Genomic DNA, 13,192 nt, shown 5'->3' with positions numbered 1-13,192 from the left:
CCTCCTCACCCCCCACCGCCCCGAATAAGAGCAACAACAACGAAAAAACACCCAAAACAAACAAACGAAACAAATTCGGTAAACATTCCCTTCCCTCTGTGTACTAATAGGTTTTCCGACCAGTGGACAAATTGATCTTCAGTAAACCAATCTTGTTGTGAGAGGCGACTAACGACATCGGCGGCAGGCGGTCAGACTCGCTGACTTGGTTGACACCTCATCGTGTCCCAGTTGCTCATGTTGTTCATCTCTGGATTGTGCCGCCCAGACTCGATTACTTACAGATCACCGCCTTACAGATCACCGCCATATGGCAGGAATATTGCTGAGTGTGGCGTAAAACTAAACTCACTCACTCACTGTAGGTTTTCCGTACCATGCCGATGTATGTGGTTTTCGCCAATATGGTGAACATCTAATTAGGACCTGTATCTCTCCAATCTGCCCTCCTCCATCAGCCCAACAGGCGTGATAAACCTGGAAAGCTGTTCAAAGCAGAGGCAACCTTCATAAAGAGAACACGTTTGAGTGAGTGAGTTAATATTTATCGTCACATCGGCAGTATTGCAGCCACGAGAACAATTAAGAATTACATTGAATAGAAATCAGAGATCAAGAAAATCAGAAATTAAAACCCTGTTGACGAATAACAGTAAAACCACTAATATAACAACAGGATCCCTTTAAAACTAGCAATTAAATCTAAAAGAGTTGAACTATTGAGGACAATACAACATAAAAACGGGTTATACATTGCCAACAACTGAAGGTAGATCACCATACTAGGAAACATGCGGACTTACACATACTTGATTTACACCATCCCTTTAGGCTGGATTTACACTATCCCTTTCGCCGTTAGCAATTTATACATATCTAGCCATACATTAAAAGGACACATATTCTACGATTAAAAAGGTGGGAAGTCTAAATGTACATGGAAATGTTTTGAGACTTACGTACCCTCTCAGGAGGACGAGAACACGTTTGAGCGTCAGTTTGGAGTTAACGTCGTATATATTCAACAATGTTCCAGCTATATGTGGGCGATGGGATAGCCTAATGGTAAAGCGCCAGCTCGTCACGTTGAATACCCGGGTTTGATTCCCCACACGAGTGCAATGTGTGAAGCCCATTTCTGGGGTCTCCGCCGTGATATTGCTGGAATATTGCCAAAAGCGTCGTAAAACAATATTCACCCAGTCACTACTATCAACTACCTCCAGCTATATGACGCCGGTAGGTGAATAATTTATTAAACCTATCGACACGAATGTCTAATGAAATCGGTTTACACATTTGAGATGGGATGACATGCATCATCCAAGGCAATGAATCTGACAACCCGATTCTGTTTGTCAAGCCGCGCGACAAGCATGGATTGCAGGAGGCCAGTTCTACACAGGCCGCAATAGCTATACAAACAATATCTGTGACTTGAAATTGTAATTTGCTATTTAACCTTTACGCACGATAAACCAGAGGACATAAACATTTTGCAGTTTTCTTGGTCCGCTTTTAAAAAGTCTGGAAAATATGAAGGAATTAATTATTTTCCGCTTAATTTTCGTGTGTGTTGATCAGAAAGTCAACTCCTATGTAGAGTGAAGAAGAGGACAAAATAACAAAGATTTTTATCGGTGATGATAACGTTTTTCATATTGCATTTGCAAAGTATTCCTAATGTTCCGCCTGCCAGCACACTGCCACACGTGTTGGTGACGATTGTTTATTCACAATGCATTTGCAAATTATTCGTAATGTTCCACCTGCCAGCACACTGCCACACGTGTTGGTGACGAGTGTTTTATTCACAATGCATTTGCAAATTATTCCTAATGTTCCACCTGCCAGCACACTGCCACACGTGTTGGTGACGAGTGTTTTATTCACAATGCATTTGCAAATTATTCCTAATGTTCCACCTGCCAGCACACTGCCACACGTGTTAGTGACGAGTGTTTTATTCACAATGCATTTGCAAATTATTCCTAATGTTCCACCTGCCAGCACACTGCCACACGTGTTGGTGACGAGTGTTTTATTCACAATGCATTTGCAAAGTATTCCTTATGTTCCATAGCTCCAGCCAGCGCACTGCCACAAGCAGAAAGAAATGATGTCTTTCATCTACTCCGCAAATTAGTCATCTAATAAAAGATCCTTCTTTTCTAGTATGTGAGATGAACTTCCCTCTTTCAACTACTCCAGAAATTAGTTATCTAAATAAGACATCCTTCTTTTTCTAACCTCTTTTACATACCTCCTCAGTGCTTAATCGACAGACGAGACCTAGTTGATCGTATCTGGTCACACCAGTTGTCCCAATTTAGGCAGTGAGCTACACCTGCATGGTCCAGTACACCACAGACTGCTTCAAATCTGAAGTGGCTACAGTGAAGTTGTAGTTTCATGTTCTCATACAAATTCCGATTGTATAATTTGACGGGTTCAAATTTTCCACGTGGGAAACCCACCCATTATTACCCACACCCGGATACCCGTTACGATAATTCCTGACATCGAATTTTCAAGAAATGACAATATATCATTCAGCTCGGAGGCAAGTGTTTTATTGTCTTAACCGTGTATTATATTCAAATTAAATTAATTTAAATTATGTCTAAATCTCTAAAGACAATACAACCCGTGTTTAATCCTGAAAAATAACATACTACATCGTTTAGGCAATTAGGCACATGGTCAAAACGGAAGTCTGGCTCCAAACCTATACCCATCCGTCCAGGATATCCGGGTTACCCGTCCTCGCCCTAGTTTTATAAATGCGTCCTTGTTCGTCAACACCACGTGCAAGGGAACGACATTGCATCTTCCGTCATCAGTCCCGCGTGATTATCAGTCGCTAGGCTGTCAGCTAGACTAATGCTTAGTCTCTGAATAGATCATATAATTTTGATTGTAAGGAACCTATTATAAATTGAAAACGAGCCCCAGGGAGAGCAGAGATTCAGAAATGTCGCCTTTATATGTGGGGCTTTTGAACTGCAGAGAGGGCTAGGCAGTATGGTAAATAACGTGGGTCACTGTGCGACAGACTAACACTCAGCATGTCAGGTCAATGGGCGGTGGTTAAAGTGCCGTGTGCACAACGGTCCCGGGTTACTTTGCGCGACTTGTAGCTGATCAGTATTAGTACACGTAGCTGTATCAACAACACTCGCGTCATCATGTCCTTGAAAGAAGTCGCCTGTCGGGAGATAGACGCCAATGCTAGAGATCTGAATACTCTCAGTCAAGAAATCTGGAAACACCCTGAGCTTGCTTTTGAAGAAACCTTCGCACATGACTACATCACGGGTTATCTCGAGAAATGCGGGTTTGACGTCCAGCGGAGGTATAAACTCCCGACAGCGTTCCGGGCAGTTTTCGGAGAGAGCGGCCCAGGCCCCAATGTGGCTGTCATTTGTGAGTATGACGCCCTCCCGGGCATCGGTCATGCGTGTGGCCATAACCTCATAGCTGAAGTGGGCGTGGCAGCGGGGCTTGGGATAAAGGCAGCCATTCAAGCGGCGGGAAAACCAATTGGAAAGGTATGATCGGTCGGTTGGTTGGGTTATTGTTTCATATGTCGGCTATATGGCGGCGGTCTGTATCGAGTCTGAACCAGACAATCCTGTGATCAAAAGCATAAGCAACGATCTTCGCAACTGGGATGCGACATGGGTCAATCAAGTCAGCGCACCTGAAAATCCGATCATGTCTCCTGTTACGTCCAGATCAATTCTAACCCGGACCTCCACGGGTGACTCGAAAGAATGACACACAAGAGTTGAACACACATGCTAGGAATTCACTGCCCGCAGATAACTTTCCCTACAGCTAATCTTATATCACTACACATCGTTGTCAAGATGTATAGGACTAACCTAATTACTGACCGTTTTTCAGTCCGACATAAATTTTGTATATACAGATACTCCATAACGAACCCGTACCATTAATTTGTCTTTTGATAGGAATAATTTAACCTTTCAGTACTGTCCCTGTCCAAAGGTGTTCATACTTTGGGTTGAACATTTCCAGGTTTGCTCGTAAAGGGTTCAAAGTTTAGTAACACCTAAGCAGCGCGTTAGTGAAAATATGCAAGCACATGCTTCTGGAATATTCAGCTCACGATTACTAACGGTATCAGCTGTAAAAGGTGCATGTCCAGGGCAGGTGATCCCGAGTGTCGTTCTTTCTATTATGTACTGCTCTGAGGTTATTAAAAGGATGGACTTTTTCTCTTTATTTTATATCTTATATTATATGGTCCCTGGTAAAATATTTGAATTTCATTGGTCAATGACTCTTTAACGCGTTTCAGCAATCGCATGACGTCACAATATGACGCATGCAGTGCTCGGAGTTAGAAAACCGTTCGATAAGCTGTTGTTGTGTTCACTATGTTCACATGTATTTTACCGACATTCTCTACTTTATTTAAACTTTTCATACAGTGTATCTTCTGTATGCTCAACCAAACACCATCAACCAAACACCATCAAGCATTTTCTGCTTGACTGTATGGACTTTTCGACAGCAAAAGACTCGCGTTATTATACGAGGAATCTGATTGTAAACTACCTAATGGAAGTTGACCATAAACAATTATGAGAATAACGAATTGTTTGCTTTTGTGTTTGGTGTCTGTTTTTAAATGGTAGTCACCCGTGAAGGTCCGGGGCAGAATAGGCCTTCAGCAACCCGTGCGTATTATGAAAGGCGACTATGCTTGTCGTAAGAGGCGACTAACGGGATCGGATGGTCGGGCTCACTGACTTGGTTGACACATTCATGTCATCGGTTCCCAATTGCGCAGATCGATGCTCATGATGTTGATCTTTGGATTCTCTGGTCCAGACTCTATTGTTTACATACCGCCCTCATTTAGCTAGGACACTGTTAACTGCGGCATAAAACGCAGCTCACTCACTTACTCATTTAAATGTTAGTCTAATGAAAATATATGTTTTTGAAACAAAAATCGTTTGGACCATGGACCATGGTTCTAAGTGGTAATGAATGCGAACTTGATCCTGTCACTATATGGCTGGATGTTGACCTGACGTCAAGCCCAGCTCAACTTAAAACTAAGCCTAAGCATGATAACCATTTGTATAGCACTTTTAAGCTTGTCAGATCATGTTTCACTGCTTTAAAAAATCCAGTCGAGAGGCAGACACCATTTTGTTTACATATATAGTCGGTAGCAAGCATAGCGATCTTCAAAATAAGATAAAATGACGATATTTTGTACATTTAGAAAAGCGGTAAGATAAACTACTTGTAAACTTCACCCTCGCACAATACGGCCTGATGTATACACAATACGGCCTGATGTATCCCCTTTTGTAGCAGTGATATCATCGCCTATCGTCTCGAGTAGCACTGTTACAAACAATCGTCTATCAGACCGTATAACCCCGAGAGAGGCATACAGCTTATAGCGTAATGTATTGTGGCGCACTCCGTGGCCGTTTTCGATCACTATCAGAACGCTTTGAAAGAGAGGGAATTATGAGGTGTGGTATGCTCTTTGAATATACTTGGCCCAAAAGAACAAAAAAAAACAAAACAAAACACAAACAAACAAACAAACAAACAAACAACAACAAAATACATACAGTTTTGTACACATATTCGGAAACTCAAACATTTTTTAGGGTTGCACATTGTTTCTGTATCGTTTTTTTGGAAGATCATGCTTGACCAAACGCAACCAAAAATGATTTTGAAAGGTTTTACGCACAGGATTGTCATGATGTGCGTGGATGTCATGCAGCACGGATATCAGGCACAATGATTGTTTCTCACGTGCGACTATAAAATACCTAAATGAATTTCACAATTTCACCCACGATCTTTGCAAGTACTGTACACGAAATTGGGACGTCTCAACGCTGCCGACCGAAATCAGGCAATTGGACGATTACAACCTGGCGATTCAAAGAGAGAGGTGGCAAGGATCCTCAGCGTTCATGCCAGCACAAAAACTCGACTGTGGTATCGATTTCGTCAAACAAATTCGACAAATGACTGTCCATGATCAGGAAGACCTAGAGTCACCACACCTGCTCAAGATCGGTAGATCGGGGTAACCCACCTACGTGGCCGTCATCGTACCGCCCTGGACACAGCACAAGAACAGTTTGGGGCCCGAAAAGTGTCCGATTAGATAATCAGGAGGCGTCTCAGAGAAGTAGGAATACGTGCCCAACGTCCGAAAGTTGCCCCCTCCTTGACACGACTACATCGACGTTGACGAGTGAGATGGTGTAACACGGTGGCGCCTTGGAACCTGGAAGCGCATATGGTTTAGCTAGTGGTAAAGCTAGAGGTTGTCATACGAGGTACTGACTTCAAAACCACCTGGTAAACAGCAGTAATGACAGCAGTAATGCCTCTTATTGTCAAGAAATATGGACAAGATAGCAATGCATGGCTGCACAAAACTTCTTTCTTGTGTCTTTGTTTTCCGCTGATCTACACGTCCCTGAATAACACCAACTTTTCATAGTGTTTTTTTTTGAAGGTTTTTTTTACTTTCAGGATAAAATATGAATGTATTTACAATCAGCAATCTGTGTTTAGTATTCCATCAAATACATATTGCAGATCGTAATTTTGCATAGTGTGGCATAAAAATTAAACTCACTCACTCACATCACAAGTAAACTGTCTGTCTATCTGTCAGATGTGTTTATGTCATCAGCGTGGACGCTTGTGTCTGCAACCTGTGAAGGTCCCGGTGTAGAATAGACCTTCAGCTTGCCATAAAAGCGACTATGCTTGTCGTAATAGGTGACTAATGGGATCGGGTGGTCAGGCTCACTGACTTGGTTGACACATGTCATCGGTTCCCAATTGTGCAGATCGATGCTCATGTTGTTGATCACTTGATTGTCTGGTCCAGACTCGATTATATACTGACCGCCGCCATATAGCTGGAATATTGCTGAGTGCGGCGTAAAACTACACTCACTCACTCACTGACTTGTGTCAACAGGTGACGGTACTGGGGACCCCGGCTGAGGAATCAATGGGAGGGAAAATCGATCTGATCAACGCTGAAGCTTTTAAAGATGTGGATGTGGCAATGATGGCTCACCCAACACCGGAGACGGCGGAATACATGCCAGCATTAGCCAGGCAAAAGTATTCATCGTGTTTGGTTCTGTTTAACTTTATGAACTAATAATTAAAGTTGGGATGTTCACATCTGTTCCCATGACATTGTTTCGTCAGGAGTATTAAGCCAAAATGTTCATGGTATTACGGCTCCTAGCATGACGTAAACAGAGTTTTACGCGACATCTGGTGATTTTTACCAGGCTATTATTGTATTTCCCGAGTCAAAGATGCGAGTGACATTATTTCTTTTATTCCCTATTCAGGGATCCAAATAGTTCGAGAATAATTAGAACCATGGTACTCACCGTGATTCGTTTAATGGAAAGGAAAAGACATAAATATGACCAATTCAGGATTTTCAAAACCTATTTTACACCCATCAAACTGTTGATCCAGGTCAATCTCTCGGCGTAAAATGGGGGTGGCCATTTCAAATTCAGTGTGTTTAAGGGGAAAATCCCGTTTTAGATGGTAACATGGTTTGTCAGTTGAGTCCAGGACAAGTTAGACTTGAAGGCATTTTAGTATTCAGGAAATCCTGCTCTCAGGTTTACAGGTTTATCAAACAATAGATTAAAATATAATGATTATTATGATGTTTTAAGTTTGCCATGATCATCAAATAGTATAGGAGGGTAAGATTCTTTATGGTATAGGGTCACTGTGACAAAAGCAGACCTACGTATGATACCTGTAACGTCTTCGGAAAAATGCATGTCTATCCCTGCCAGTATCAGGCGCGAAGCACACCATTTTTTTTCATGTAAGCCAGATCGGTTGCAAAATTTATAATATTATTTAGATAGCACTGAGGGCTTTCTCAGCCTTTTGAGCAACAGTACTGTGTTAGCCCGACCTTCTTTACAATGGTAGCTACGCCCGTGAATATTTTGTATTCCTATTGAGTTTCCCTTTTGAGAAATTCAGCGTAATGACAACCACTTTAGAAAACCAGTTGTCGAATAACGTGAATCGTACGCGTTTCTGTTTTTGATATCATGCCAAGCTGACGTGACAGTAAGATTCGAGTAAGGTCAACATTGCCGTCATTATGACGGCAACAATACACAGATGTGCCTGAAATGATAATGGAGTCAGTGCAATTACGATTTTTCTCACTTTTTCTAACCTCGTGGCTGTTTCTTGATTATGCGTACGTTTTGTGATAAACCAAGGTGCTTCATCAAGTTCCACGGTAAGGCTTCTCACGCTGCGGGGTTTCCTTGGGACGGCATCAACGCCCTTGACGCTGCCGTCTTGTGCTACCAGAACATCTCCTGTCTCAGACAACAGATGAAACCTGACTGGAGAGTGCATGGTAAGTACTTTAGTGTGGGCCATAATTTAATGTAACCGTTGTGCATTATTGAGTGAGACAGAGATGATGGCTCGGTGGAACAGTGGTAAAGAAGGGGTTATAGATTGTTTTGTGCATTTCCAAATGTATTTCTATTTGTCTCGCTGAAAGATTACATGATTTTTTTCTTCGGGAATATCAAAATGTCATACGCGTACATGTTTGAACCCTTCATAATTTACATGATGTGTTTTCTTGCTTTGAATGTAAAGGTCCGTGGACAACGGTAGGAATATCCATGAGACTCTGAAAACGATTGTTCTCTTTAAAGCAATGTTGGAATAAATGTCCTGGCAAAAGAATATTGTGCCAGATTTTATATATGTTACGAATGTAAACGTAGATATTAAATGAGTAGTACGTGATGTTTCGACAAAATCACGAATGCTTCTGGTTTGAAACGTAGGTGTGATACACAACGGTGGAGTAAAGCCAAACATAATCCCCGAGTTGACGGAGATGGAGTTTAACTGCAGAGCACCCACTGACAGTGAAGTGGCTGAGCTCGTCAAGAAGTTCTCAGCGTGCGTGGAGGCTGCTGCTACAGCTACAGGCTGCAAGGTGACGCGTCCACTAGTATAATATAACGGTGAATGCAACAGAGCTTATCTTGTACCTTGTAAGTGTTCTTACAGGCCACAGGGCAATGCCATAACTACACTTTAAAACAGAGTAAGGTGAAGCCTCAACTACACTGTTTTGTAACAGTGAATACACGGTTTACTCACTGTGTACGTTGTACACACTCTTATAGGCTGCAACGGGATGCCCCAGCTATGTTGTAACATGTAAATTCTCTTGCGAACACCTGTAAATGCCATGAAGGTATACTCAACCGTTATCAGCTGTTATTCAGTAAAACTTACACGAACGCCAGTAGATATCGAAATATAATATATAAACCTGCTTTTCCTATGTTACAGGCAGACTATTATTTTCATCCAAAAGCATACGAAAGTCTCATCACCAACAACACCCTGGCGACATCCTACAGGGACCACGCCGAGTCACTTGGTCTAGAGTTCTCGCCCAGTGAGCGTGTGGCAGGGAAGTATGTTGGTTCAACTGACATGGGTAACGTCTCTCACGTCGTGCCGAGCATACACCCAATGTTCTTTGTCGGGAAGGAAAACTGCATCAACCACACTACAGAATTTACCGAAGCAGCAGGTATGGGTATTAGTATCCCCACATTATCGGCTATCCCAGACCGAGCAACGGTCGGAGAAAATATCTCCTTATAATTTAGTTGCTTTTAGAATTGTTGGCCTTAATTAATTAATGTATCACATTATGACTTCAGTTGTTCTTGTATTTGTAGAAGGAAATGATTTTTGCCGCTTGTTCCCTCTCGTTTAGGAGAGAGATTTTATATAATGCCATTGTCGGGTGAAAGGCAAATGTGTGGTAACACAAACGGAGGATGTCACCGATGTCAAAAATCACAATATTTAAGGATTCTCCAAGGCTGTGGTGTCTGTCGTACAGAATCTTAAGCAAATACTCGCAATGGATGTCGTGCAAGTCTACCACGTGTGGCAAGACTAGATTACCACAGTTTTTGTGAAAGATAGTCCCTGGGCTATGTGGTGTCTTATTTTATGAACATAATTTAGAAACCGTTTATCTTGTAAAATATGTTCATATCAGAGTGTAAATATTAGTCTTAGCGCTGGATGACACTGGTTTTGTCCGTAAAGCCCAAACGAAGAATTCACAGAGAAAACTAGGATAATATAACAATTAGAATTACTAATCGAAACCGATTTAATGCTAACACTGCTTGACGTTTTGTATTTCAGGTTCGTCCGACGCCCAGCCCTACACACTGAAAGTTAGCAAGGCGTTGGCCATGACGGGCGTAGACCTACTCCTACAGCCATCGTTGTTACAGAGCGTTAAACGTGATTTTCAAAAGGATCTCCAGTTATCATGATGATGCATTCATTTCATAATTCATGTATTGGTTTTGTGAATACTGATACACGCTCAATCATATACTGTATCTATTTTACAATGCACAATTTATATTACTTGATAGCAAAAGTTATTATTGCCTGTCACGTCTGATATTCCGGTTAAGAGCGCCAAGTTAAGAGAACTGAACAATTTTTTATAGTCAGTGTCCTACTTAACTGTCCCGCTGAAATGGCAAGGTTTATTATCACCTCTTTAGTGTCTCAGCTAGATAGGACCGCTAGATAGGGCCGAGCGTGCCAGTAAATTATGACTGTATTATATACTCTTAAACAAACGCAGGGGAACTATACTTTCAATGTACGATTGTCGAAATTGGGAGATATATGGGATTGAATCAATACTGATACAATAATAATGCCTTGGGTATTTTGAGAATGCATCACCCCATGGATTTCCTTCAAAGCAAAGCTGTTTGTTCAGTTATCCCCTTGTTAGGAGACTGGAGTATGACATGAAAATTTCAGGTTTACAATTTTGAAGAGTATGTAACAACGATATTGGAAACTTTACTCAACGAATATTCTAGTATTACCCAACAGTGTTGTAGATGTTGGAACATATGCCTGTTTGAAACATGTTTCAAGCCTGGTAACACCAAGAAACAATATTCACATTGCATGTTTCAGTATGTACGCAGGTCGATCAGAAACTTTAGTGTCTGACAATTTACTTCAAGGAGTACAGATATAACTTTAGTTGTATTTAGTACGCACAGTTAGATGTTTTCTAACATCATAATTTTGTAAATTTATGTAAATTACAAATTACAGTAATTTTGAATAATTTGTGTATTATATACGCGATTGGCAGGGATAAAATTAATGGGAGTGATATCCTTTCACTGGTTAATAGAGACACACGTTTTTGTGACCGGCTCCAAGAAACAGTCTCAACATAATACGAGACTTACTGTACTATAATGCATTGCTTCATCACAATGTCATTCATGTTAAGCAAGGGGCGGGGAGATATCGTACTACATCAGCAATTAAAAGTCATGTCACGTATATTACGTTTGTTTGTTGTTGCTTAATCCTCTCAATGCTGCCGTCGAACCCATTCGACAGCAGTGCAGGATAATGACATCTCCAAACAAAACTTGCAATAATGATTCAACGAGTCGGATTTACGTGTCATATGGTTTATGTATGGAATGTATTAATTCTCACCTTTTAAATATATAATGTTCAATACGTTTATATACCTTAAAACGAAACGCCCGCGAATTAAAAATGAGATCGCCGAATTTCTCGGCACGCAGTCGAAAATAACGGCCATTGTTGACTTCCAGCGCACCACCGTCGTGTGGTACCCAGTCTAATATTTTCTTCATAATGAAATATGTTTTGATAGTTTAATCAATATTTGTTGTTCCTTGACGGAGAGAAAGTCCATAAGTTTCCCATTTTCTAAAAATTAGTAACTTTCGGCTCAAATAATTATAAACAAAACCAATCTCAATGTTACATCATCGATTGGACGAACAGGAACGATCATGGCAACGGCGGTAAACAAACAACTCCACATGTATCGTGATGCCGAAGAGAATGTGCCATCCTTTTGACATTGACTATTTTATCTGGAATTAATTACACGGTGTTAATAGGTAAATGTTATTGTCTCTGCACAGAAATTACCAGATTTAGCGATTTTACTTTGATTTTGTTTGATAAACCTTCCAACATTCACAAAGTTGACAGCCGTAGGTGACCCGAAAGGGCGTGGCCAAACTCGCGGTCATTCTAAGTGACAAGATACGAAGGATGTTTGAAAAAACGCGTTCATAAGCAGAATCTGAACACATATACATTGAAAGAAAACGACGCAGTACCTATATAAAGCAGATAATGAAACAATATCACAGTATTTGTAATATGTACCCACCCTTGATGAAACCGGAAGCACGTACACGGCATGGCACTCGTGGAAGTAAAATATGAACGAGTTGGAAAAGGACCATTGATACATTTTCTAAACTGATTCAAATTCCCGTAAGATCCATACTATACACCAGAATTACCTTTCAGTCATCCTCAGTTATTTACTGTTAGTTGTGTTCAATAGCAGTTGTCATTTGTTGCTTGTGTTGTAGTATTTCTCCTCAAGTTAGCCGTCGATGTGTTGATCTTTAGTTTAGCAAATCCGAAGTCGATGATTTTCGCGGTCTATTTTTTTCGAAGAATGTTCTGACACGGGGAGACTTATAAATTGTCAGTGTGTCGTAACAATAACATTATATTGTTCTGTGTATATCGTCACAAGAAGTACATTTTTCCTTTTGCAGAAACGAACGAAACCAGAGCTAGTGTGAGAATGTAACAAACAGTAAATGTATTTCATAAAAATTAATTACTGCTTAGAAAACAACTGTCATTCTCTTTGTGAATCAGTATTTATTTTAGACATTAAAACAGCTAAACATCACATCTTTTGTTCACGAATTTGGAGCAAAATTGAAATTATTTTGTTACTCCAAACAGCAGAGCTTTCGGAGTTAATTCTACCTAGTATAATGCAGGTAATGTTTCAGATCAAATTGTTTGACGTGTGTGCATATTTGTATAAAAACAATCATGGCATGTGGCTCAGTCAGTGGCTCCATACAGCTTTTAGATATTGCACTAGTGCAATCTGAACTGCAAAATGTACCTCATGTTTATGGCCATACTTTTTAAAGTGTCTATGTTCGTAGTTTACTGTTATAACAGACTTCATCTGGGA

At 40.8% G+C, this 13,192-nt stretch overlaps 1 protein-coding gene across 1 annotated transcript; it reads left to right on the top strand.

Moving 5' to 3' along the window:
* The first annotated feature begins 2,858 nt into the window (after window positions 1-2,858).
* Window positions 2,859-11,480, top strand: LOC137286220 (xaa-Arg dipeptidase-like). The gene is made up of 6 exons (XM_067817943.1): window positions 2,859-3,551; window positions 7,010-7,158; window positions 8,310-8,452; window positions 8,898-9,052; window positions 9,415-9,661; window positions 10,294-11,480. Exons 1-6 carry the CDS (start codon window positions 3,189-3,191, stop codon window positions 10,425-10,427), a joined length of 1,191 nt encoding a protein of 396 aa, XP_067674044.1. The 5' UTR covers window positions 2,859-3,188; the 3' UTR covers window positions 10,428-11,480.
* Window positions 11,481-13,192: the final 1,712 nt, after the last annotated feature.

Source organism: Haliotis asinina, chromosome 6 (genome assembly GCF_037392515.1).
Source record: "Haliotis asinina isolate JCU_RB_2024 chromosome 6, JCU_Hal_asi_v2, whole genome shotgun sequence".
Taxonomy (NCBI): domain Eukaryota; kingdom Metazoa; phylum Mollusca; class Gastropoda; order Lepetellida; family Haliotidae; genus Haliotis; species Haliotis asinina.
This window is presented reverse-complemented; position numbering and strand designations above follow the sequence as displayed.